Source organism: Phalacrocorax carbo, chromosome 15, assembly GCF_963921805.1.
Source record: "Phalacrocorax carbo chromosome 15, bPhaCar2.1, whole genome shotgun sequence".
Taxonomy (NCBI): Eukaryota; Metazoa; Chordata; class Aves; order Suliformes; family Phalacrocoracidae; genus Phalacrocorax; species Phalacrocorax carbo.
In genome coordinates, this window is record NC_087527.1 from 5946651 (window position 1) to 5971256 (window position 24606).

Genomic DNA, 24606 nt, shown 5'->3' on the forward strand with positions numbered 1-24606 from the left:
GGCTGTAGACAGGTTGGATGTGCCCCGACGGCAAGCAGCGCAGAGGGACGCTGCCGGAACGACCGTGGGAGCTGTGCCTTAGGAAGGTGACAGCGGCCATGCCAAAGCCCCTCCGCTGCAGGGAGCTGCCGGTGGAGGAGAGGCGCGTCCCCAGGCGGCGGTGAGGGAGGTACGGGCCTGGGGCCGGCGGCAGAGGGGCTGCCCCGGGCTGTCAAACCGGCGGTCCCGGCCGGAGCCCCGCAGGGAGCAGCTCCCAGGGCCAGCCCCGGCGCTGTGGCTGGGAGTCTGGACGTGGGGGCGAGGCTGGCGACGCCCCCAGGTGACCCGAGGCCGCGGGTGCAGGGCCCCGAGCCCCTCCCCGGCCTCTGCCCTCCCCGGGAGGAGCGGTAGAGGTGGGTGGCTGCCGCGCCGAGCGGAGCCGGAGGAAGAAGGCTGCGGGCTCCGGCGGCGGAAAGGGCGTTTATTGGGGCGCGGGGGTCCCGCGGGCGCTACAGCTTGGTGCCGGCCGAGGGCAGCTCGGAGCGCTGCGTGGGGCCGCTGAGCGTGGAGGAGGCGGCGGCGGCGGCGGGCGGGCGGCGCGGCCCCAGCAGCAAGCGGCAGCGGGCGCGGAAGCGGCCGTCGAGGAACGCGTAAAGCAGCGGGTTGAGGCAGCTGTTGAGGTAGGCCAGGCAGGTGGCGTAGGGGTGCAGGCGGGCGATGAGCCCCAGCAGCGCGCAGGGAAGCTCCAGCAGCCCGGCGGCCGCCAGCGCGAAGAGGCTCTTGAGCAGGTGGAAGGGCAGCCAGCAGCCGGCGAAGACGGCCACCAGCGCCGCGATCAGCCGCAGCAGGCGCCGCCGCGCCGCCGCCTCGGCCCGCCGCGGGCGCAGGTGGCGGCGGACGGCGGCGCCCACGCAGCAGTAGCAGACGGCCATCAGCAGCAGCGGGGCGGCGAAGCCCAGCGCCGTAGCCCCCAGGCTGAGCGCCGCCGCCCGCCCCGCGCCCCCCGCCGCCAGCTCGCACAGCGTCCGGTTGCGGGGTCCCCGCCGCGCCTCCCGCAACAGCAACGCTGGCAGCGCCGCCGCCGCCGCCGCCGCCCAGAGCGCGGCCAGCGGGCCCAGCCCGGCGGGGCGGCGGCGGCGGGGGGCGGCGCGGGGCGGCGGGGCGGCGCGGGCGGCGGCGCGGCAGCGCTCGGCGCTGAGGCCGCCCAGGCAGAAGGCGGAGGCGAACATGCTGAGCAGCACCAGGAAGCTGCTGAGCTTGCAGAGCGCCGCGCCGAAGGGCCAGTGGAAGCGCAGCGCCGTGTAGGCGGCCCAGAGCGGCAGCGTGGCCACGAAGGCCAGGTCGGCCAGCGCCAGGTTCCCGATGTAGGCGTCGGCGGAGCGGCGCCGCGCCCGCGGGCCGCGCCACACCGTCAGCAGCACCAGCCCGTTGCCCGACAGCCCCAGGGCGAAGACCAGCAGGTAGAGCAGCGGCAGCAGCGAGAAGGACGCCTCCCAGTCCGCCTGCCACTCGCACGCCTCTCCCGTCCAGTTGCCCGCCGTCTCATCGCCGTAGTAGTACTCCTCCGCCTCCGCGTACTCCATCGCGACCGCCGCCCTCCGCGCTCCGCCGCGCCGCTATAAGGGGGTCGTCGGCCCCGCCGCCACCCCCGCCCCGGGGCGGCCCCGGGGCCGTCGCTCCGCCCCGGTGCAACATTTCCCCTCGCCCCCCCCCCCCGTTCCCCCGCGCCACCATAGGGTGCCCCGCTCGCCCCTCGCCCCGGCCACCGCCCCCGCGGGCGTCTCGGCTGGCTGCCGGCATCCCGCGCCGGGGTGCGCGGGGAGCGGAGGCATGAGGTGCTGGTGGGGAGCTGGGGACTGGAGCGGAGTGCCAGGCATCATGCAGGATGAACAGGCCAGGATGCAGAACTCGAAGGGTGCAATAGCCTCCAGGAGAGCATGGCGAGGTCCCTGCTCCAGGCACCTCGGCACTCTGGCACACCACCAGGCAGTTGTTGGTGTTGCTGTGTTGGAGCACAGCCTTGGCCGAGTGGGACTTGGAGGTCTGGTGGAAGGAGATGAAGTATCCTTCCAAGATGAGGCCAGAGCATCCTGGCCTCGTGAAGCACCCTCCCCCACCTCCCCACCAGCACCTCATGCCTCCCTCCAGCAGCTCCCTCCAGCATCAAACCTGTTTGTCCTCCCTGTTTAAGCACAGAGGAATGGAGGAGAGGTGGCAGGGTATCCTTCTTACTGCTTTCTGCCTGCACATTTACTCTGTTTTCTCAAAGGCAGAAGTGACTTTATTCTGTCCTGGCCAGTGTTTGTGAGAGTGGTCCAGGTCTGGCCAGCGTTTGTAAGGGCAGTCAGGTCCTTGTTCCCACTGGACCTGGTGATAAAGAGAAGGTGGCAGCCTCCTGCAAAGCAATCTCTGTGTGCTGAGGATAGAAGAGTGAGCCTGCACTGGAGCAGGGATAGGAGCTCTTATCACCGCTCGGTTCAGGCAAGAGGGAAGGAGAGGCTGATGCTGCAGCTGAGAGCGTGGACTTCCTTTTGAAATTGCAGCTGGGTTAGCTGGATGTGCTGGGCCACTCCCTGGTTTGCAGCATTCAGCAGCAGCAGGGCCCCTTTTCAAGTCTTTACACATTTCCCACTGAGTCTGCACCCACTGCACCCACTAAGCATCCTCACCCTCCCCTTCCCCAGCCATGCCAAGGGTGGGGAACAGGCAGCATTGTCGGGAGCCCTGGAGCCAGCAGCATCTGCAAGGTCTCCGGAAGCAAGTTCTCTCTCCACTGGGCTGGCTTCCTACGGATCATGGTGTCCGTATTTCAGAGAGGTTTTCTTTTCTTTCTTTTCCTCCTCTCAGACACACCATAAAAACATCCTTGTTTGAGGAGAGCCTTGCAGAAGACGCTTCCCCTGTGTTGGACCCGAGGTGGCGGGTGGCCAGCTGCAGCGCTGCCAGGAGCAGGGAGGGGGTTCTGGGCTGTGGTGGGCTGCTTGCTCCCAGCAGAGATTTCTCCATCACGGGGAGGAGCGCAGTTCCTGTCCCACAGGGCGATGTGGGCAAACTGAACCCTGGACCATGGTCCATAAGTACCTGGGAGCCAGGCAAGAGGACCTCCCCAGGCAGCAGGGACATTTCTGTGTTTTGCTCATCCTCTGTACTGTGTGCCTGACACTGCAGAGCCTTTCCTCAGTCTCAGTTGCCATGCAGCACAAAGCTGGGGCTGCAGGGCGAGCAGGAAGGGTGCCCCACACCTGCTGCAGCTTGTGAGCAGGCAGTGGTGTCTGTGCCGGGGCGCTGCAAGCGCTGAGGATGTGCTGGTGCCACTGAGGACATCCTGGGGTTGTGCTGCAGATGCATGTAGGAGGGCTCCCTGAGCCCTCATGGCTGCTGAGTGATGAGGTGGACCCTAGGAGAAGATGGAGGTGTCTTTGGTCACCACCTGGAGCTGTGACAGGTGCAGGGGAGGTGGTGCTCCAAGGAGGTGAAGAGTTTCACATTGCTCCAGCTGTGCTGCTTAGGGTGGGGTTGTGTCATTTGCAGGTCCTAGCCACTGCCCCCGACCTAGCCCAGGTGCAGGTGAGGTCCCCAGATGGGGCTTGAGGCACCCCATAGAGCCAGGCTTGGGCAGGGGGGACTGTCTCACCTGGACACAGGGGGGCCTAGCTCTCCCACTGCATCTGGGAGCTTTTGTGCCATTAGCTCTGTTGTAAGTGACTGCCCTGCCCTGATGAGCTGCTGGGGCTCTTGGCTGAGTCCTCTGTGTCCCCTTGCACTGTCTGTGGCTGAACTGAAAGCACCACCTTGACTGAGGGTGGCTTTTTACTCCTTGAAGAATGATGAGCGATTCCCAAGAGCCACTATCTCTGCTGGGTAACTGACGCAGTGGGTGGGCCGCTGTCAAGGGACTGTCATTAGGCACCAGAGTTAACATTGACTTGAAAGTCCTGGGCAGAGCCCAGACCCCCTGGAAAGCAGTTGCAAGACCTGCCACAAGGTAAAGGCCAACTGCTCTGATGCTGTCATGGTTTTAGCTGGGATAGAGTTAATTTTCTTCCCTGCAGCTGGCACAGTGCTGTGCTTTGAACTTAGCATGAAAACAACGTTGAGATAACACACAGAGGTTTTGGTTGTTGCTGGACAGCGCTTGTACTAGTCAAGGACTTTTCCAGCCTCTCATGCTCTGCCAGGGGCACAAGAAGCCGGGAGGGGAGGGGGCACAGCCAAGAGAGCGGATCCAAACTGGCCAAAGGGATATTCCATATCATGTAACGTCATGTCCAGTATGTTACCTGGGAGGGGCTGGCTGGGGGAGGGAGGCAGGACAGGCAGGGTCTGTCGGCGGGTGGTGAGCAGCTGTATCGTTTGTGGTTTTTTTCCCTTCCTTTTCCATTTTATTATATTATCATTATTGTCATTATTATCATAATAATAATTATTATTTTTATTATTTATATGTATTTTATTTATTAATTATCTGTATTTATTATTATTTTATTATTATTAATTATTATTTATTAATTATTAAACTGTGCTTATCTCAACCTACAAGTTCTTTTGCTCTTCTGCTTCTCTTCCCCGTCCCACAGGGGTGGGGGTGGGGGGAGTGAGCGAGCGGCTGCGTGGTGTTTAGTTGCTAAATGAGGCTGAACCACAATGGTCCATTTTGGCGCCCAACATAGGGCTCAAACCCACAATCCTGAGATTAAGAGGGCTCATGCTCTACCGACTCAGCTAGCCAGGCACTGGCCAGCAGCCACGAGGCTGTGGGGAGCTGGAGCAGAGGGAGGTGGCAGCACCGGGTGACCCAGAGTAGAGGTGCACCAGGGAGCTCTGTGGGGCAGAAAGGGAAGAAAAGGAGCTGTTGCAGTGGCTGAGGATTGACACCCAACTTTCCCTGTAGCAGGTAAGACATGTCCTGGAGCTTTCCCAGACCTGCGATGCTACCCCTGCAGCACAGGCCCAGCCACCTCCAGCACCTGCCACCAAGCACGTCCTGCTCCTCCGCCCCCTCCCACACCTGCGCCAGGGCTGGAAAGAGGGTGCTGTGCTGGGGCGCTTGGGTGCACTTTGTGCCATGTCATGTCACGCTGTGCCGTGTCTACCCTTCCCCTCTGCAGCCGGGGCCAGTTCCCAGCATCCCCAGGGACTTGCCCAGAGTCCTGCTGTGCGAACAACGCAGCCATGTGCTGCTGAGCGAGCGTTGGCAGGGTCTCTGAAACGGGGTCCCCCTCGATCAGAAAGCTCCCCAACAAGCTGTCCCGTCCCCTCCTGAGCCATGCTGGTGGCTGTCCCCTCCACAGGCATCCTCACGGAGGCATCTCTGGCTGGAGCAGGAGACACCCACCCTGGCATCCCCACAGGACAGCTTTCATCGTAGAATCATAGAATAGAATCATAGAATCAGTAAGGTTGGAAAAGACCTCTAGGATCAAGTCTGACTGCCAGCCCAACACCCCCAGGCCTCCTAAACCAAGCCCTGAAGTGTCACGTCTACACATTTTTTTTAACACCTCCAGGGATGGTGACTCCACCACCTCTCTGGGCAGCTCAAGGCACGAACGTGCCAGTCTTCCCCCAAACCAGCGGCAGGGCGGTGCCCAGTGGAAGGACGCGGGTACGCAGGGGTGCAAACCCACCCCCGGGCAGCAGAGTCCTGCCCGCCAGCCCCTCGTCACCGCCAGCACCCCGAGAGGAGCTCAGCCTCGCCTGCAGCCGGCCCCCGCACCGGCGGCGGGGCGGAGCGGGGCGGGGCGGGGCGGGGCCGGGCCCTCCCCGCCGCTAGGGGGCGCTGCGCTCTGCCGGCTGGGCTGGGCCCGGCCCCAGCTGAGGCAAGGGCGGGCGGCGGCCTTCAGCGGAGCGGCGGGCTGCGCGTTGGTCGCCGGCGCCGGGACTGGCCGGGGGCGTCGCAGGCGGGCGGCGGGGCTGAAGCGGCGGCATCTCCTCCCCTCTCGGCGGGCCGGGCGCTGGGCCGGCGTCCGCGGCGGGTCCCGGCTTTCCCCCAGCAGGCCCGGCCAGCCCCGTCCCGTCCCTCCCGCCCCGCGGCTGCGGGGGCAGCAGGGGCCGGCTCCCGCTGGCGGCTGTCCGGCGGAGGCCGGGGAGACGTGCGGGTGGGGAGACGGGAGTTTCTCCGGGCTGTGCCCGCAGGGGCTGCGGGACCCACAGCAGGCGGGGGGGGGGGTGGTGTCCCTCACAGCCTGGGGTCGGGTGTCCCTCACAGCCTGGGGTCGGTCACGGGCTGCGACGAGACTTTCTTGCCAGCCCCCGGGCAAGAGGCCTGTAAAGCCTCAGGGTCGTTGGCAACTGTATTTCCAGAGCAGCGCCGCTGAAGGCGACGTACCCATCACCTCAAATCCGTCCTCTAATCCTGCTCAGAAATACCCGGCTTTATTGGGACGGACACTTGAATCCGCAATTTTCTGGCTTGTAGGAAAGAGTGGTAGGAAATCTGTTCTCTCTGAAAATGTCCTTTAGAGGAAGAACTACGTGTAATCTTCTCATATGACAGAATGAGATCTGGTGAAGAGTTTTAGGAATTTACCTTTGACTCTCCTGCTTCCCTAGGCTGGCATTCAGGGAGGAAGAAAGATGTCGTTGAAACCGTTTACCTATCCGTTGCCTGAAACACGGTTTCTTCGTGCAGGCAGGCTTGTGTACAAATTTAAAATCCGGTATGGCAACTTGAACAGGTAAGCACGTTAAAGCTGAAAAGTCAACCTGCAGTTTGACTGCACGTAGCAGTGAGTTAATATGAGACCCTAAATTCAGATCTCGGGGACTCCTCATTTCCTACCACCTTTGACTGTGAAAGTGGTCGCTTAAAAGTCGCTACTGCACTTGCACAGGCTGAGCATTGGCCTGAGAGAGTAGTCTGAGCTGTAGGAAACACCTCGGTTTCCCTGCCATGTGTGGATTTTGTGCTTCAGTGGAAGAAGAGGCTGTTTTTACTGGCAGTATTTTGAAATTTTCTAAGCATTAACTGAGAAGCTCTAGAGCCTCTCTAGTGGTTTAACACTAGCCGGCAGCTAAGCCCCACACGGCCACTCACTCACTGCCCCGCAGTGGGATGGGGGAGAGAATTAGAAGGGTAAAAGTAAGAAAACTTGTGGGTAAAGCAACTCCTTGTGCACCCCCCAGCCCACTCACTGGTGAGGCGGTGTGAGGAGCAGAAAAGGCCTTGATGCTGTGTAAGCACTGCTCAGCAGTAACTAAAACACCCCTGTGTTATCAGCGCTGTTTCCAGCACAAATCTGAAGCACAGCCCCATTCTAGCTGCTAGGAAGAAAATTCACTGTGTCCCAGTCAGAACCAGCACCACCTTGGAGCTCTGTGCTCCGAGTATGTACTTGTTTCTTGGGCTGTCTCCTGTTAGCAATGTGCCTTTGTCTGGCCTTGCAGTCTGGCCCTGTGGATGTAGAAAGGGTCTTTGGAAACTGTCACTGGCTGCTGGCAGTAGATGTTTGTTGTGCTCTTGGGATTGTTCCTCTTGAGGTTCCCTTTCCAGTGCCACTCCTCTTTCAAATATGTTTGTGACAAACCTGTCCCATTGCTTTGAAGCAACAGCGTGCCTCTCGTGTGGGCAGAGGGGCCGAGCAGGACTTCTAGGATAACTCCTTCTCTCAGTTTCTAGAGCAGGCAATGTAGTGGCAAGCCTGAGAAATGAGAGTGAAGGGAGAGTATTTTAGTCTGTGGTACTGGTGGCGTGCAAAGAGGAGAAAGGAAAACAGCCTTTGGGTGTGCGGGGCATAATGAATAGGAGGGTTGTGGGAGGCAACAGCTGTGTGGTAAGCCTCAAATAGGAAGCTGTAGTTAGTAGCCAGCAAAGTAAAGCACAGGGTGCTAAGTCATCTGGTTGGGTGGGGAAGGCATCAAACAAGTAAAGAGGATGATCTTTTAGAGGTGAAACAAAGACTTCCCCGGAGGGTATTGCCCTGGAGGAATCTGCTTGTGTCTGCTGGTCAGACACACAGAGATGATGTGCAGTTGCTTTTGCGAGTGGCCAAATCCTTGACCATCTCACTCAAGGAGCTCTGGAGTTTTCAGTTTGAGAGGAGACTCATAATCCCGGCAGCTGCGATCTATAATAATGACAGAGTTTGAGCTACTCTGGCAAAAAGGAGCTGGAGCTGCTCAGTTTTAAGGGTAGTATTCCAAACCAGCTGCTTCTAGATTATGTCCTGCTGAAGGAGTGTTCTGTAGAGCTCAAAGTTGGTCTGAAACTTTATGATTTGTTGCTGTCTCAGCTTCTGCTAAATAATTAATGGTAGTATTAAAAAATGTTAATACACACACCCACCCCCTCCCCCAAAAGCAGTGGCTCAGCATAATCTGGCTCCTTGTGTACATCTTTCAAGTCTGTGATCATCAGCAGACAACAATTGAAGGCTGATGCCCTCACAGGCTCTTGGAAGGTCTTGCAAACTGTTGAGGTTAAATCTCTTTTCAGATGGTGGCAACCATGCAGAAACTAGGACTGAGATCCTTTTGAGTCAGCAAGTATCCCTCCATCAGAGAAACAGAACAGCATTGTGCCATCCCAAACCCCCTGTTTTCATGCCAGTGAGGTTGCAGCGGGGCTAAAATGCCACAGGCAGTGACTCAAGCATCTGCCTGTAGAGTGGTTTTATGAGTGTGAGTGAATTTCCTTTTGCAATTAGATGTGCGCAGGCATTGCCAGCGCCTGTGTTTGCTCCAGAGGCAACTGTTGGTAGCTGCAGAAGAACTGAAGAGAATGTGCTATGATCATCATGCTAATTAGGCTGTCTCCAGACCTGAAGCTACATTAAACCTCATGCCACACTTGTCTCCTTTTTCCTTGTAGGCTGGCTCTTTGAAATTCTGTGCATGACTTTATTTTGGGATGAATAGAAACACAATTGTTTTTTAGCTTTGCTTATTAGCATTTTGCTGGAATAGTTGCAGACCCAGGAGGATTAACCTTCCTCCTTGTTTTGTTCTCTGTGTTGATTTCGGAGAGGAAGGTGTCTTGTGGTGTTGTGTAGTGTTCAGAAGATCCTTGAAATATTGCTCTTGTCTGTAAGCATAATCCCTTTGGAAGGCACTGCCAGCAGCGTGCATGCGTTTCTGAACAGCCTTCGGGTGTTTGGTCTCCTGATGGTAGAGAGCACTACACCTGTCTGAGTTTGGCAGCCTGTAATGAGACAGAGAAGTCCATCAGTTCTTGCAATTCATTGTTATATGTGAGGGAATAGGACACAAGACTCTTGCAGCACCTTTTGTGTTTTGTTCTGGAATTGGTAGCGAGCTCATCAAATCGGTGTTCACACCAACATGGTCAAACAGCAAAAGCAGCTCCTTTTACAGTGAAGCTTGTGAAGCTCTTACCCACTGTGTCATGGTTGTGGTGAATAGGGGGTACTTATTCAAAGCATTCGGGTTCACTCCCAAGCCCTGAGAAAGAGTAAAGGAATAAGTCCTAAGTACATACACAGCCTTATGCCCAAAGCAATCAGCCTGCAGATTTAGGAAGTGAGCTCCTTTTTCCCACAATAAGATGGTGACCGATCTGAGGACAAGTTTCCAAAAGAACATTGAAAGAGTTGCCAGAGTTGATCCCAGCTGATCATAGAGCGCATTATCTATGCGTGCAGGCTTTTGCTACAGCGAGGTCATCTTCACTGAAGGTCTCCTGAATCCCCAGGGAAACCCAGGTAACAATGAAGGGTCTTCCCTTCTTTAACGATTCAAAGATTACTCTGTTTTTGCATCTCCGCACTCCAGGCTTAAAAGACAATAATCACCCCCTCCTCCCCCAGCCCAACCAGTGAATCCCCCCACAGTCAGATAGCAGATCTGACATCCCTGTCAGGAGGCTCTGGATGGTGCCTTGCTTTCTTCCATTCTCTCCATCCTCTTCTCATCACCACAGCAATGTCCCTTCCTGAATTGTACTTTTGCTTCCCTGCTGATTCGTGAAGGCTTCATGACCACGGCATGAGTCTTTGGTGGGTGATCCCTGCCCTTCTGCTGTGGCGCGCCGTGCAATTCCTTTTGTTAACTTGTTCCGTATCAGGCGAGGAGAGAGCCTTTCTGAAGAGGAAGGAAAGTTCTTATCTCTGGCAGAGTTCTGGCTGGGGACCCTGACTGTGGAGGATACGAGAATGGCTGCCTACCAGACCATATACCAGAGAATACTTGCATGCCATAATTCCTTACACTCCACAGTATTTACTTCTTTCCAAGTAACAGTTATGTGACTTGTTTACTTTTTAATGGGTTTGGATGTTCTTCGAGACCTCCTCTCTCCCTGTGCATTTTATTGTTGGCTGATAGCAAGCAGCAGACAACTTTTGAGAAGCTGGCTTATGAAAGATGTGGCTAATATTTGGGAATACAGTTTGATGCGCACAGTATACAACTCCCAGCATCACAGGGCGTAGCTCCAATGCTGTGAAGGCCTGTCCTCTGCAGGTTTGCACTGTGGAGGGGATTGGAGATGTGTCCTGCTGGTCTTTCTTCTAGTTCCGTGAGTAGAATGGCATCGTGATAGGCTAGAAGACAGAGGTGCTGGTTTGAGGGCACGTTGTCAAAAAAACCAGTCCTAAAGGTTACTGAGGATCGACTGAAAAGATCTGATTTCTCATCCAGTGTGTCCTCAGATACAAATGGGCAGAAATTTCACAAGAAACTGTCCTTGCGGGATAACGGATGTTTTTTTGAGAACAAAAACCGAGGAATTCATCTGCCTGCTAAGTGTTTTCTCTGTACAATGGGAATGATGTTTTGTTGTTGCTTAAAGTCTTAGAATGAATGTAGCTCCATTGCTTTTTGATTGGGTTAGGACTAACTGTCTGTTTGTTTCACAGTGCTCCCAACCTCGACAACACCGAAAGTGCTGTCAAGGAGTTAGAGGTAGGAGATGAAGCAGGTGCATGGGACCTTAGCTGAATGTTAGGCTGAGCAAATCTTTTGTCCATTATGGGACTGAGGACACTTTGTCACATGCAACGTTTCAAACGAGAGTAATGGGGAGCTTCTCTGGAGAGGTGAGAAGGTGAAAATAGTGACGTGTATGAAAAATGTCATCAACAGGCAGCATTAGCATAGAGGAGTGATGTTTTTATTTTAAGTATTTCAGAGAAGCTACTGGCTGTTAAAACTGGACAAATCAAAAGTCCTATTTGTCGAGCTAGTTGCACCCAGCTCCTTTTTCATTCCTGTTCAAATTCATTCTGCAGTAGTACTTTCCCAGGGTTTCACTCTCAGCCCCAGACCTGAGTAGCGCTTTTAGCTTCTCAGGCTTGACTGGCTGTCAAACCCTGCTATTTTTTCAGGAGCTGTGGCAGCACTAGCAAGCTTGACAGAGGCTCACCTAGTGCTAAATTGCACATGCGTTCCTCATAGCTGTGGAGCTAGCGGAACCAGTGGTTGTTCTTTTAATGATGCCATTACTTTGTGACCAAGCTGGGTTGCAACTGATGAGTTCGGTGGTTGTTGTCTCCTTCCTGAGATGGAAGAAAGCCCCGGCCATTCCTGAGGAAATGAGACAATTATAGTGCCTGCTTAAAAATGCTCCTATTACTTAATTTTAAAAAACCTTGAGAGTGTGGTAATAGCGTTACAAATACTGTTGAAGAAAATATGTGGATTTTAATTGATATGGAAAATCATTGTTTAATTTTTTTTCTTTTTCACTTTTTAAAATATTGAAAGGTATTACTGGAAAAAGTTTCCCGTTTGTAAAGCAGGAGTTTCTTGAGGCTGAATTACAGTTCCTTTGTAGGTGAATTGGGTCGATATTTAGAAAAAGAGGAATATGTTTATTTTTGAAACAGGTCAACACTACACATGTTTTGCTGGAAAAAAAGGAGACTTCTTAAATGTAACGCTTCTTAAATTTAAAAGGTCACCTCCACTCTCCATAGTAATGCTCTTGTGTTAATTCAAGGTTAAGATAGTCATTCCCTTTAATTTCTATGAGTCTGTTAGTGCAGCTCACTCTAAGGTGACGGGAGGGAGCGGGGTGAAGAAGGGGAGGAGAAAAAGCAAAATATCTAGAACCTGCTCTTCTCCAATTCATGCAAACTGTAAAGTAATTTTAATTTTTTCCCAAGCCTCAAAACTGTACTTTGCAGTGGAATCATGGCTATATTGTCAATAATCTTCCTTTGTTTCTCTTTTTGGCCTCTCCAGGAAGCGATTCGAGTGATCCTTGGAAATCTTGATGATTTACATCCATTTTCTACAGACCACTTCACTGTCTTTCCGTGTATCCTTTCTTTCCTAGTCGTAAAAGAAAAGATTGAATGACTTGTATATGTTGGGCATTGCTTAATTTGACATTCACGTCTAGTCGTGTGCAGATCTTTAGCTGGAGTATGGCTGCTTTGCGCTTTGCAGTTTTACATTAGCTGAAGAAGATTCTCCTCAGTTGCCTTCACCAGAGAACTGATGTGAAGTGTTTTGCAGTGTTTTCAGATGAACACCCCTGTGTTCCAAATCTGATTTAGCCAGAGAAAATGAATGTGCATAGATAAAGTCACAGGAAGCCCAACTAATGTGATTGCAAGCAAAGCTAGTGCACTGTTTCAAGAGGTTAACAGACCATAAAATGCTCCTTACAGCCTCAGCGACATTGGCCCGCTAGTAGAGAAGACCCCAGTAGTTTTCTTTGATGGTACATGAGGATTAAATATTGTAGCTGTGCCAGTGTAAAGGGTTAAAAAGAAGTTACTCTCCTGAGGCTCTTGTTGAAAAGGAAGTTAATTGAATGGGAAGCCTTTTCAGTCCTAAGGTGTGTTAATTTGTGACTTGGATCAGGCCCTTTGGCATCACCTGCTGTGGTTCTGGGTGCCCAGGAGTAATGAACACCCATGTGTTTCCGCCTCCAGGGCATTCCTTTCCAGTCTTGGAAGACTGCATTATTGCCGCACCTGGTAATAGTAGGCAAGAATGAGGTCGTCCGCTTTCTCTTTCAGAGGCTGGTACGTGTGATAGCAAAGTTATTGCTGTTACTGCCAGGAACAGAACCTAGCCAAGAACATTGTCAGACAGGAAGCACCCAAACAAACAAAGCCTCGTTGGTTTGCTTCACTAAAGCTCAGCCAGTTTTGCCCGCATGCTTGAGGAGTGTTTGATTCATGAACTTGTATTTCTGGAACTTGGAAGTCCATCCGTGTGCTGAGCCAGCACTGGGCCCCGATGAGAACTGCAAGCTCAGAGGCCTGGTGCGATGAGTTGTCCTGCAATCTGTGTGTCGGGTCCTTGCTGTAGCATAACTCTTAAGTTAATCACCAGCTGCAGGAGTCCTTCAAGCCAAACTCAAACGAGCAAATTAATCCCTTAAAGGAACTGATTGTGTCAATGTTTTATCTAGGCAAATGTTGGGCTCCATCTCCAGTCCTTAGGATGTTAGTTTCTGCTAGCAAATGGACTAAAAGTATTCATTTTACTTGTTTCTTCCTGAGATCAGAGGCATGTAAGGAGGCTGCTGACTAGCGTCATCCATTCTGGCGTGCATGAGCTCCTAGGTGTCAGAACTGCACCCACAGGAAGGAACATCTGTAACTGCAGCAGTTGTCATGTCAATTATCATTATTCCTCCCATTCTGAACTGTGAAGTAAATGTAATGGCGCTACTCCTACGAATCCTAGCCCTTTTTTTTTAAAACAATTACTTTTTAGTTAGGAAAGCTGATGAGGTTTTATTCGTAGGGTTGGAAGAGCCTGGCAGGTTGTTTCTTGCGGGAGAACGTGCGGGATCTCCTGCGATCTTGTGGGCCTGAAGCCAAATACACCTAAGGAAACACAGCACTATCAATACAAGTGACTGATGGGAGAGCACCACTTGGATGAGTGTTGCTTGTAAAGAGTTTTTTCACAAGGGTCATACTGACAGATTGTATTTGCTCCCTTATACACATGTGGAGTACAGTATGACTTTTGAAGCTTTACGAGAAGACATTGTCAGGACTTCTGCTCCTTTGAAATGTTAGTGCTATGTTCTTCAGTCTTATCGTTAGTCTCAGATTTGAGTAAATGGGAGAGAGTATCAAAGATGAGATTCAAACATGAGAATGTCCATCTGGTGCCTTATCCCTACATTTGCACTATGTATCTAGAACTCAACTCATTTCAGCAAAAGGTATCTTGTGGTAAGTCTGTATGGTTATGTTTGGATAGTTTCTGGAAACACCTGTGATCTATGACTTGCTTTTCCCTTTCCCTTCATCTACTGTGTCTTTGAATTGCAGGGTGCAAAACTGCGTGCAGTATGGCTGTACCTTGGATTTGAAACGGAGCAGAACAGTGTGTTCTCTTTTGTCCCGTATTGCTTTTCTAAAATGTCTTTAATTTCTCTTTGCCTTTTCAACCATTGCTGACTCTTCAGCTAGTATTTTTATGAAGCAATGCTCAGTGGCTCCTAACCTTCATTCTTTAGCGTCAGTAGCTAGGCTGGAGCCAGCCCATGTATATGGAACGCATGTTTTTCGTCCTTAGGCTTGACTACATTTGTTGACATTGAACTTCACACTCTCCGTTTCTATTTTCCTAAAGCAAGAATACGTTTGGTTTTTTTTACATGGTGATAGTAATAATGGTAATAATGTATTTTGTAGAATTACCAAATGTTCTCACCTCCCTAGTATCTCGTCTTTGCAGGTTTTCTGTGAATTCCCTGAACAGCCCCAGGCCCCAGCTGAGACTTCTGTGGGACTCTACATTTAACCTCCTCTGATGTGAAAACGAAGCGCTTGTCCTGACTATTTCCTGTTCTGATTATTGGTCCCCGGGAAAAGCTGCTGTTTTTTCGTATGGCTGCTTAGTAGATAGTCTGGTCTCCATTGTAAAATGGACAAGTAGTCATTGCTTAGTCTTGCCCGTTTGCTGCATGCAGCGTCCCCTATCAAATATGCCATGTTTGGATGTAAAAACTTCTAAACGTGGAGAATTCTTCTTTCTTCCCTGTACACCTTGCTCCAGTATTTAGTTACCCTCTGCAGATAGTTGTACAATGTTTCTATTCTAAAATTATGCCCAGCATAACGTGCTGTTAATTTCAGGCACTGATGTTTCAAGTTTCTGCTGGCAGGGATTTTTCTCCAGGAAAATGTGTATGGATCCCATGCCTCAGAGGTTAGCTGGCCAATATTCTCTGGAGACTATGCTCCAGATGTCCTTGCACCTTCCGCCTGGTGCCCAAAACACAGAGTGGTGCCAACAGTTCTTCAGTTCCTTCCTCTCTTTTGAAGACTCCTTTGACTTCTTCAGGAACAGCAATTGTCCCCGTCCCATCGACATGTGGTATTCATAGCCAGGAATTCTAGTTCTGAAAGAGCTTTATTTGCAGTTTTCCAGTTTCTACATATCATATGCAAGCCCAGCATGGTTTCTAAGGAGTTTATCTTGTTCTCAGAAAGTGAGGTGCAATGCAAAAATATACTTTTAGGTTGGTTAAAGAAACTCCAGTCACCAAATAGTCACCAAATTTTATAATACCTCTGTTACAGGTAAAGAAGTAAACAAGGGCAGTGATGAGCATGTAAGCTGTGTGTTTGTTTTGTTTTGGGGGTTTTTTTTAAGTTATATTCTAAATAGTCTGGAGAAACAGAATATATATATGTGTATATATAGGCAATGCTATTGTTCTCCTATTTCTAGGTGCCAGTCAGGCAGTGTAAGGTGGCACTGAATTCTCACCTAGAGGCATCCAATTTGAGAGTAATCTTCCTGTCAGTTCCATCAGACTTTGAATGAAGTCTTGCCTCAGGACCTGAGAGTCCTGCTGGCTTCAGTTAAATGTGTTTTCTACAAGTCTGAGCTGAGCTGTCCAATGGTTTCTTCACTGTGAGGGTCTGTATGAGGTCAATATTGCTGAATAATGAAGTAGCTTCCTAGGTGCTGTATGTGTCATAAACACCAAAGTTAAGCTTCTTTGGAAAGTTTTTGTTTAATGGGAGCTCCGGTAGGTTTGTTTTCAGTATGGGTGAGTGTCTGAAGATAGAGTGAATTAGTGAAGGTGTCCTGTCCAAATTCCCCAGAAGAAAATCCCAGTGTCTCTGCTAGCATTACCTTCGGCTACTGACATTCCTCAGCCCTTCTCTAAAAATGGGGCACATAGGATGTCCTGGAAAGCAGTATTTCTTGTTTAAAACTGTTGGGGATAATTCTTCAGTGGTCTCTCAGTGCTTATCTGCTCTTTGAATAAGACTGCTAATCTTTTATTCCTAAACAATTTTTTGGGGGGTTTTGTTGTATAAACATGGTCAGTTTTGCAAACTAGGGATGTATATGAACTCTGAATTTTGTTGTAAAACAGAAAAGTCAAAATCAAGTGTTATGAATACCAAGTCTGCAATGTTTTGAAGGTCAAGAGAAGAAATGAAGTGTCAGAAAGTACTGCAGTGGAAGAAACAGTGAAGAGGAGAAGAGTGGAAGTCAGAGCAGAGACCTCATGCCCACAGTTGGGTATGGACAGGTGAGTTGACTACAAAAGTGTCTTCCAGGGCACATATCAATATTTTTAATGTCTCTTGTTGTTTCCTCACATTTCATTCCTGTGTAATCCTTTGCCCCACTTGTCTTCATCCTTTTCTTTCATAGCTGACAGAATCTAAGCAGCATGGCCCATGTTTGGAGAAGAGTTGCCATATGGTTTCAGGTTCCCTTGCCATTAACTAGAGGTCTTCCTGTTTATCTCCTTTGTTTTAATGTTATCTGTAGAATCGCAGTGGGGCGAGGACTTGGCAACTAGCCAACGCAGTGCACTGGCTTGCACACCTGACCCAGGGCTGACAAGGGAAGAACTGGGAACAGCTTTCTAGCTGCATCCCAGCCTGTTCCTCTGAGTCGGCTGATGAAGGCTGCCTCTCAGCTTGAGGCTGAGGACCATATCCGTGGTTTTCACAGAATTGTTGAGGTTTTTCGGACCTTTGACATCATCGAGTCCAACCCCTCCTGTTCCAGCAGGGTCACCCAGAGCAGGTTGCCCAGGACGTGTCCCCTCAGATTTTGAGTGGACTCCAAGGGTGGAGATGCCACAACTTCTGTGGGCAACTGGCTGCAGTGCTTGACCACAGTTGCAGTCAAACAGTGTTTTCTTCTGTCCAGATTTCATTTCATGTTTTGCAGTTTGTGCCCTGTGCCTCTTGTCCTGCCAGGAGGCACTGCTGAGGAGAGCCTGGCTCCCTCTTCTTCATTCCCTCCCATCAGATGTACATTGAGAAGAACCCCCTGAGCCTTGTCCAGGCTGAACAGTCCCAGCTCTCCCAGCCTCTCTGCATATGAAAAGTGCTCCAGTCCCTTTGGCATCTTGGTGGCCTTTTGCTGGGCTCACTTCACTGAGTTCCAGTCTTGTCCTGGGGAGGCCAGCCTGGACAGAGCACGCCGACTGGCCTTAGCAGCCCTGCACAGAGGGGAAGGACCTCCCTCGAGCTGCTGGCAAAACTCTTCCTAATGCAGCTCAGGATGTTGCTGGCTGCCTTCAGCACGAGTGTGCAATGCTTGCTCATGTTGGCTAACTTCAAGCTTAGTTCTTGATTACCTTTCAGAAGCAGGCCCATTACTAGTTATAGTCTAGCAGCTTTCTTTCTTTCACGGAGTGTAGCTTTTAAAAAAAGAAAATGCGTGTCTGTACTTGATATTCACAAATACGTGGCAGACAGTCCCAGATCCAGCGTTGTGATCAGATGTGTTTGTGCTCACCTTTCCCCTTCCATGGCAATGTACAGACCATGTCAAATCATCTCCCTCGCTGCCTTATATTCTACCCAATTCCCAAATATATTTCACACAGAGATTATACCAGGAGAAGTCTGAAGCCAGTTCTTTTTCTGCTCATAGAAATGTAGTCCTTTCATTTCCCTCCTCCCCTGTCAGTTCCTAGTCACAATAAAACTGCTGGAAATGAGTAAAGAATGAGACCAGGATCCAGAATGCTTTCTCATCTCTTTTAGCCAAGACATGAGTTGAAGAATCATAAAATACAAGGCCAGAAAGGGCTGTGTCATGATCCAGCCTGGCAGTTCTCTCTTAGTCCTGTGTCTTGCCCCAGTAATTATGCTATTCCAAGGAAGGCTAAAACAGTAAATGATTTCAAAGTGTATTCTTGATTTCAAAATTAAACTGGTGTGGCATCAGCTTCAAGCCTTCTGTCATTTTCTTCGAATTACTCTGTTAGACTGAAGAGCTCATTCAGTCTGAGCATTTCCCCACCAGGAAGGAGTTTGTCTACTGCAATCAGACCACCTCTTGCATTTCTTTTCTTTTTGGACAAGCTCTTTTGCTCATAATTCCTCATGGTGGATTTGGATTTGGGTTTTGTTGGGGTGCTACTGAGTGTTGAGCTATCAGAATCTCCAGGTGTCACTCCCCAGTGATACCGATCGGCCAGAAGAGCACTATTTCATGTGTGAAGCCAGGGTTTTTCCCCACATGCATCACTTTGTACCTCTCTGCACAGGTTTTCCTCTGCCATTTTATTGCTTCATGACCGAGTCTTGTAAGATCTTTCTATGGTTCTTTGCTACCTGCCCTTCTCTTTGTGTCAGTAACCTTGTAGGATTTGCAAGCTTTCTTGACTCGCTGCTCAACCCCCTTTTCATGTCATGTAACACTTCTCTTTAACTGCTTGTTGGTTTTACTAGACAAATAGAAAGCCTAATAGCGGAATGAGTGCATATTACAATTTCTTAAAGGAGACTTTGAAACATGAGTACAAATACAGATTAAGGGTATCTATCTGGTTGGCTGGGGTACTGAAATCCTGATATCTAATTAAATACTTGGAGTAGCCATTGGCAAGATTGCTTCCTTTTTGTGACTTCTTGTAAACTGAGTGCTTATTTGACTTATTTTTAGAACCGGAGCCGAGTGCGTTCACTATATTGGTAAAGAGAAGCACGGATTTGAACTGGTAAGCTACAGAATATTCAGAAAGACAACTGTTTAGTCCTGGATGCTTAAAGTGGCATAAAGCATAAAAATGCCTCCAGGTAATTTTTTTCCCTTTTCACCTGTATCACCTGCATCGAGACATTTTTTTATTCCTGCTCATCAAACTTAGGCAAGGGATGAGTTTTACATGGAGACGACACAAGCCTTTTTGATTGTCATGCTATGAACTCTAGGCATGAGCTTAGCCTCTGAGAGAGCAACCTGAAACATGCCCTGCCTTGTCTTGAAGACTCCAGTCCTCTTTTACCTCAGACGCCGCTTCGTGCAGAACTGCATGAAGGACCAAGAGTGGTTGCTGACACCTTGTCACTGGCTTCAGTGAGAGTACTTGCCACTCCACACCCAGTTGTCTTTCTCTGTGCAGATGGCCTTGCAGGCACCTCCCTCTTCTTGAAACAGTGTCATGCCTTTTCTCTCTATGGCATTGAGTGGCAGATTTACAACAGGATTTTTCCAGAGGGGTTGGCAGTTGCTTTCTAAACCCACTGTTCTCCAAAGACCTTGTCAGGAGGGGAAGATTCTTTTTCTCTTAGCCCACAGGCTAAAATGCTGCTCTGACAGGGCTGCTGTTAGGCACACCCTTTAGGTAACAGCGTCTTCCCCAACACCCCTGATCTCCTCCTCCTCGCTGTTGCCCATCCTCCCAAACGCCCAGTGCATTTCATCCATTTTGTGCAGGCTGATACCCATTCTAAATTTAGTTCAAATCCCTGTCACACTATCGTCTTCCTGGCTTTTTTCCCTCTCCAACTCTTGGGATAGAGTCTTTTCCGAGGAGGCAAACTCATTCTTCATGCAATTGTCCACAAAGAAAGTTGCCTGGTAGTATAAAAGGAACAGCTTCTTCTCCCGCTGTTCCCTGGGATATGAACAGCTGCATCAGATACCTGGATTTCTGCATGATGAGAGGCTGCCCCCATTTCAGGAAGCTTTTGGACCTCTCTACAACTGGCTGACTCCACAACTGTGGGCTTGCTTGAAATCTCAGATGGCCAGGGCATACTGCCTGCTTGCTCCTGTAGAGATGGTTTCAAAGGACCAGTCCCAGCATAACTGCTCTGCAGGGCTTCACTGTGTATACAGTAGCCTGCAATTTCAGGTGCTACTAGGTGCATGGTTACCTTCAGCCTGCACAGATAAACTCCTGTATTGAAACAGCCCTCACCTTGTAAGCCCACAGCTTCCTTTCAGAAGAGGGGTTTTTGAGAGGTTTGTTGGATTCTCAAGATAGGAAGGAGACTGCTTGGTAACTCCTCAAGAGTGTTCAGTAGAGAAGAACTTCTCTCAAACAGCAGGCTTGTTTGTCTTTAAAACCTGTATTGCTTTTTTTTTTCCCCCTCAGCTTACCTTTGTGGGATTAGTGACAGGTCTCTCTATACATGCCCCTTCTGGCTTCTTTCCTCAGGGGCCCCAAAGAGTCTGTTGGTGGGGTAAGGGTCATCCTCTGAAAGATGCTTTTGTATTCCCCACTTTGCTGTAACCACTGTCCCCAGAATGCCTCCGCTCCTTGTTCCCAAACATTACAGTCCTTGAAAACTGGAGCGCCAGGTTAGCACGCTGGACCCTGAGAAATAATGTACTACGTGGCAGACATCGCTGTAATCTCGTATTGTGTTAATTAATGTGGGAGGACATGTCCTGAGCTCTTTGCAGGTAAACTGGAACCATGACAAATGAATCATCAGCTCAGCAAATACCAGTTCAGGCGAGAAGAACCTTCAGAACAGATGCTTGTGCCACCATGACTCGTACCTCAAATTTGCAGTAGTCAAGACACTGTTACACAGAGAGGGGTGTCCAGACAGAAACTGTTGTCTTTAGGAATACCAGACCAGATGTCATGAGCACTGCCTGAAATCATGGGCAGGCGACCTCTCCCTTATGTGCGTTTTTAGGTGATCAGAGCCAGGTGCTTCTATGACATGCTTTCCATTTGGTTTGCTTTTGGTATTCAGGATGAGATGAAGGATTAGGTTTTGGAAAAAACATATCGATAGGAACCTTCTGATCATTCCTCCAGGGCTCTTGTTCAGTTTATCAGCAGTATATGACATCAAATCCACCTGGAGTTTTAGAATGCATCTCAAAAAGGGAAGGGTCTCGTTAAACGTGAAGGAAATCCTACATGTAATAAGCAGACAGATCCACTTTACAACATTAGCACTCAGTTCAGAAGGAGGAGCATGGAAGAGCCGCAGTCACTGTTAAGTGCTGCAGGCAGTTAAATAGAATGCATTTTCAGCTCTCCTCAAATGTCTTCTAGGCTTGTGATTTGACAGTAGGCTATCCGGTCAGGATGACTGGAGTCGAGCCTGTGTATCTTTCCACTTACCAAATGCACCAGTAGAAGTCAAAGAAAGAAAGGAAGAGAACTGAGAGACGCTGAAGGCAGTCACTGCAGATAATCTTCCTAACTGAGTTAATCCTCTGAGACTAAACTGCAAAGATCTCAGGACATCTAAAGTTTGGAATCTTGCTTGAACCTGAGTTAGTGCAAGAGAAACACCATCGGGGAGTGGGTCTATTCTTCTGTTATCTTCTCTCTCTGACAAAGTTGTTTTATGCTCTCTTAAAGAAGCTTACATGCTGATGTTGTTGTTTGTGTTCCTTTGCATTGCCGATAGCCTTCCTAACGGGTATTCCTGGCTCACCTCTTGCTTCTGGCACTTTTCACTTCTGTCCCTTCCCTGTTACTCTGTTTCCTGTGACTGTGTCTTAGCAGGGCTAATGTCTAGGGACCTGTATTGTCCCGTGGCTGTGATTTCCCACAGCACCTCTGTCCATGTTTTGTAAAATATGTCTATGCCACAGCTGCTGTTGTCCTTTCTCTATCTGCTCTATTAAAGTCTACTCAGTGAATTACAGCTTTTACGTTAGGCCTGTGAATGTCCTGAGGAGGGAAGGGTAGAAATATATTGGTGAAGGAAATCCTCATAGTAGCAGGAAAAACACCAAAATTGCAAAACGAGAGAGTAGACCTTACCCTTCAGTTCTTAAAGCAAGCAAACAAAGCACAATCTCCTGTACAATATAATTTTACATTGTGTAACAGTTCTTGGGTTTCTTTTCCTTTCAGAGTTGTTTCAAAGAAAATGAGTGTGAGTTTAGCCAAGCATCCCTTACTGTGGGCTGTAACCAAGTGAATTTCTGTAAGTAAGGAATTCCTGGATTGTTTCATTCAGATTGGTCACATTAAATCAAAAGCTGCAAGGATTACATCGGTATTACTTTTCCTCTGAAAATCATGTTTGCTATTTTACAGCATGTGAGAGTAGGAATGAGGAAAAACCATAAAGCGGTAGGTCACCAATGATTTTGGCTGAGCCTCACTCCCCGTGTAATGAATTCCCACCCGTAGAGGTAGGCTACGTAGCTCTTTCAGAGCTGGACTGTGAGATGGGAGCCTACCTCCAAACCAGTCTGCACTGTGATTGCTTTGAAACCTCCCAGGTGTCCCATCAGTCAGAGTCTGGACCCACCTCTCAGTTTCAGGGTCTGCTGTTGGGCATGCAAGGAGCGTGGAGAGAGCAAGCCTATGTTTTCGCTGTTGCTGCTGTTTCTTACAGGGGCACCTGAGGAATCTAACCTTGAACAAAGAACAGCAACCGGTCAGGCTGAGGGTGCCATGCAGCTACTGCAGCAAATGGACCAAATGGCAGACAAAGGAAACGTCGAGTCAGAAGGAAGAGGTGTCTCAAAGTTCTGGAGAAGGTACTGATGCAGCAGGTGCAGGCCTGGCTACGTCCAAGCCTGTGTCAGAGACTGCCTGATTCTGGCAGGTCAGGTGATTCTACATGATCTTGAAGAATGGGTACATCTTTTCTGTTGTTAAACCAAAGTCTCCCAAGGCAAAGGAACATTCAGGGATGTGCTTCTGTCTTATGGTGAGGTGCAACATTCCCCATAAATGTTCCTCTTTTGTGCTGTCTTTGGGAAAGGAGCTCCTCAGGGGACGGTTACTGACCTCAGTCGTAGCCCTCATACAGTGTGGCTTTTATCAGTGCCATCTCCAGCCAAATTTCTAAAGGACTTAAGCACTCCCCTTTCTAACAAGGCCTTCCCCGGACTGACCTTCAGTCCCGCTAAGGTAAGTATGACCTTTACTTGGCCTCTTAGCAACTGTGGCCTTTGTAACTTTGACTCCCAAAGACACCACTTTAATCTGAGATTAAAGTAGCTGTGCAAAGAGTTGCTGGGCGTTACTGGCTAAAGGAATGCTCTAAAGCTGTGGAAGCTGTATCCCACAAGAGATACGCACTCTGCACAGCACAAGTTGAACATTGGCAGTAACTGTTTGTTGAGTAGGTGAGTTAGTTTTGGAAGAAATAAAACAACTTGTTGATCATAATGTATCCCAGTCCCTTTAACTATTGAGACTAGACCATTACGGCACAAGTTATCCTTTGTTTCCGCTGTTTTTTCAGTCTTCCTCTGTATTAGTTTGTGCTGGGGTTGTGTCTTTCTGGTGGACAGAAATTGCCTTGTTCTCACAGTTCTCAGAAAAGTATTTTAAATCTAATATGCTCTTTTTGTTGTTGTTGTTTTTTCCCCAGTATAATCTTTTTGCCACTTCAGCATCTTTTTGGTGGAAAGAACTGATCTGGAAGTGAAGTACTAATAGTTGTGGAAAGGTAAACTTGTAGCATGAATGTTGGGTTGTATTGTTTCTTTTGTAATTCAGCTTTTCACATTGCTTATCTGAGCTACCAAATGCTATAAATGAAATCCTACTTTGTTTATGTTTTCAAATTAACATACTGAAGATGTTGGGTTAGTATGTCTTTTTCTTCGCAACCTAGAGTTTTTTAAGCTTTGTTCAAGTTTTAAGATTTTGATCCTTGAGTGTCATAAATCGTGTATTTTACATTTAAAAACCATTATATGAGATTCTAATAAAAGAAGCATCAACTTGGAACTGTGTGTTACTTTAATCAGTCTTATCCTGGCAGAAAATACTCTTCCCCTCCAAGAAGTAGAGGTTTCTAGTATTAGATGGACTGCTGGACTATGCTTCACAGCATTGAAAAGTTCAAAATTGGTGAAGATACTTTGGATTAAATTTTACCACTACACTACAGCTTGTGTAATTATCTATGCTTTCACTGTGCAGTGGGATGAGGCTGGGAGTTAAGATTTCAGACGTGCCCAGGGCCTGCTCAGTCCGCTTTTTGCCATCACATTTGTGCATTTACAATAAACCATCATTCTTCAGCTGTCTCCTGAGCTGAGACACCAGAGGCACGTACGTGCACAATGCTAGTCTAACACATAACACTGAATGGTTGTAACTTTACCAGTAGCAGCTGTTTAACTGCATCTCAGGGGTAACCTGTCTCGCAGAATGAGGTGATGCTCTAAATAAGTCAGATAATGCGACACATGGTCGGTCTGGCTGGTTTCCACCCTGGTCCACAGATTATCCACCCTACATACCAGTGTATTTGTTCCTGGACTCCCATCGGCAGTGAAACAATGCTTTCCCTCCAAGAAGAAATGGAGTTGAGAAACTAGTTCTGTTTATCCTGTTCTCCTTAGTCCTGTCCCACAAAGACTGGTAAAGGCTGAGTGCACCAGGATTCAAATCCCTTCTTCTTGGAGGACTGTACAATGAGATGGACAGTGGTGAGGACCAGAAAATGGATAAAGAGTTGACCAGATGGGTTACAAGCCATAAATGAAGGAAAAGATATCTGTGAGTTGATCTTCTTTAGCACTGGTTATGCC

At 49.4% G+C, this 24606-nt stretch overlaps 2 protein-coding genes across 4 annotated transcripts; one reads left to right on the plus strand and one right to left on the minus strand.

Moving 5' to 3' along the window:
* Positions 1–447: 447 nt before the first annotated feature.
* LOC135315770 (apelin receptor A-like) lies at positions 448–1621 on the minus strand. The gene has a single exon (XM_064465911.1). It carries the CDS (start codon positions 1560–1562, stop codon positions 489–491), a length of 1074 nt encoding a protein of 357 aa, XP_064321981.1. The 5' UTR covers positions 1563–1621; the 3' UTR covers positions 448–488.
* A 4147-nt stretch (positions 1622–5768) lies between these two features.
* MAJIN (membrane anchored junction protein) lies at positions 5769–23797 on the plus strand. 3 transcript variants are annotated; one of them, XM_064466088.1, is made up of 11 exons: positions 5769–6406; positions 6532–6656; positions 10794–10839; positions 12121–12196; positions 13950–14081; positions 15438–15469; positions 16296–16405; positions 18787–18841; positions 21959–22031; positions 22449–22593; positions 23436–23797. In XM_064466088.1, the coding sequence occupies exons 2-11, from the start codon at positions 6556–6558 to the stop codon at positions 23479–23481; spliced, it is 816 nt and encodes a 271-aa protein (XP_064322158.1). In that variant the 5' UTR covers positions 5769–6406; positions 6532–6555; the 3' UTR covers positions 23482–23797. The 3 variants fall into 3 exon arrangements, with proteins under 3 accessions (XP_064322158.1, XP_064322160.1, XP_064322161.1); XM_064466090.1 differs by having other exon boundaries at positions 5770–6406; positions 13956–14081; XM_064466091.1 differs by lacking the exon at positions 21959–22031 and having other exon boundaries at positions 5770–6406.
* Positions 23798–24606: the final 809 nt, after the last annotated feature.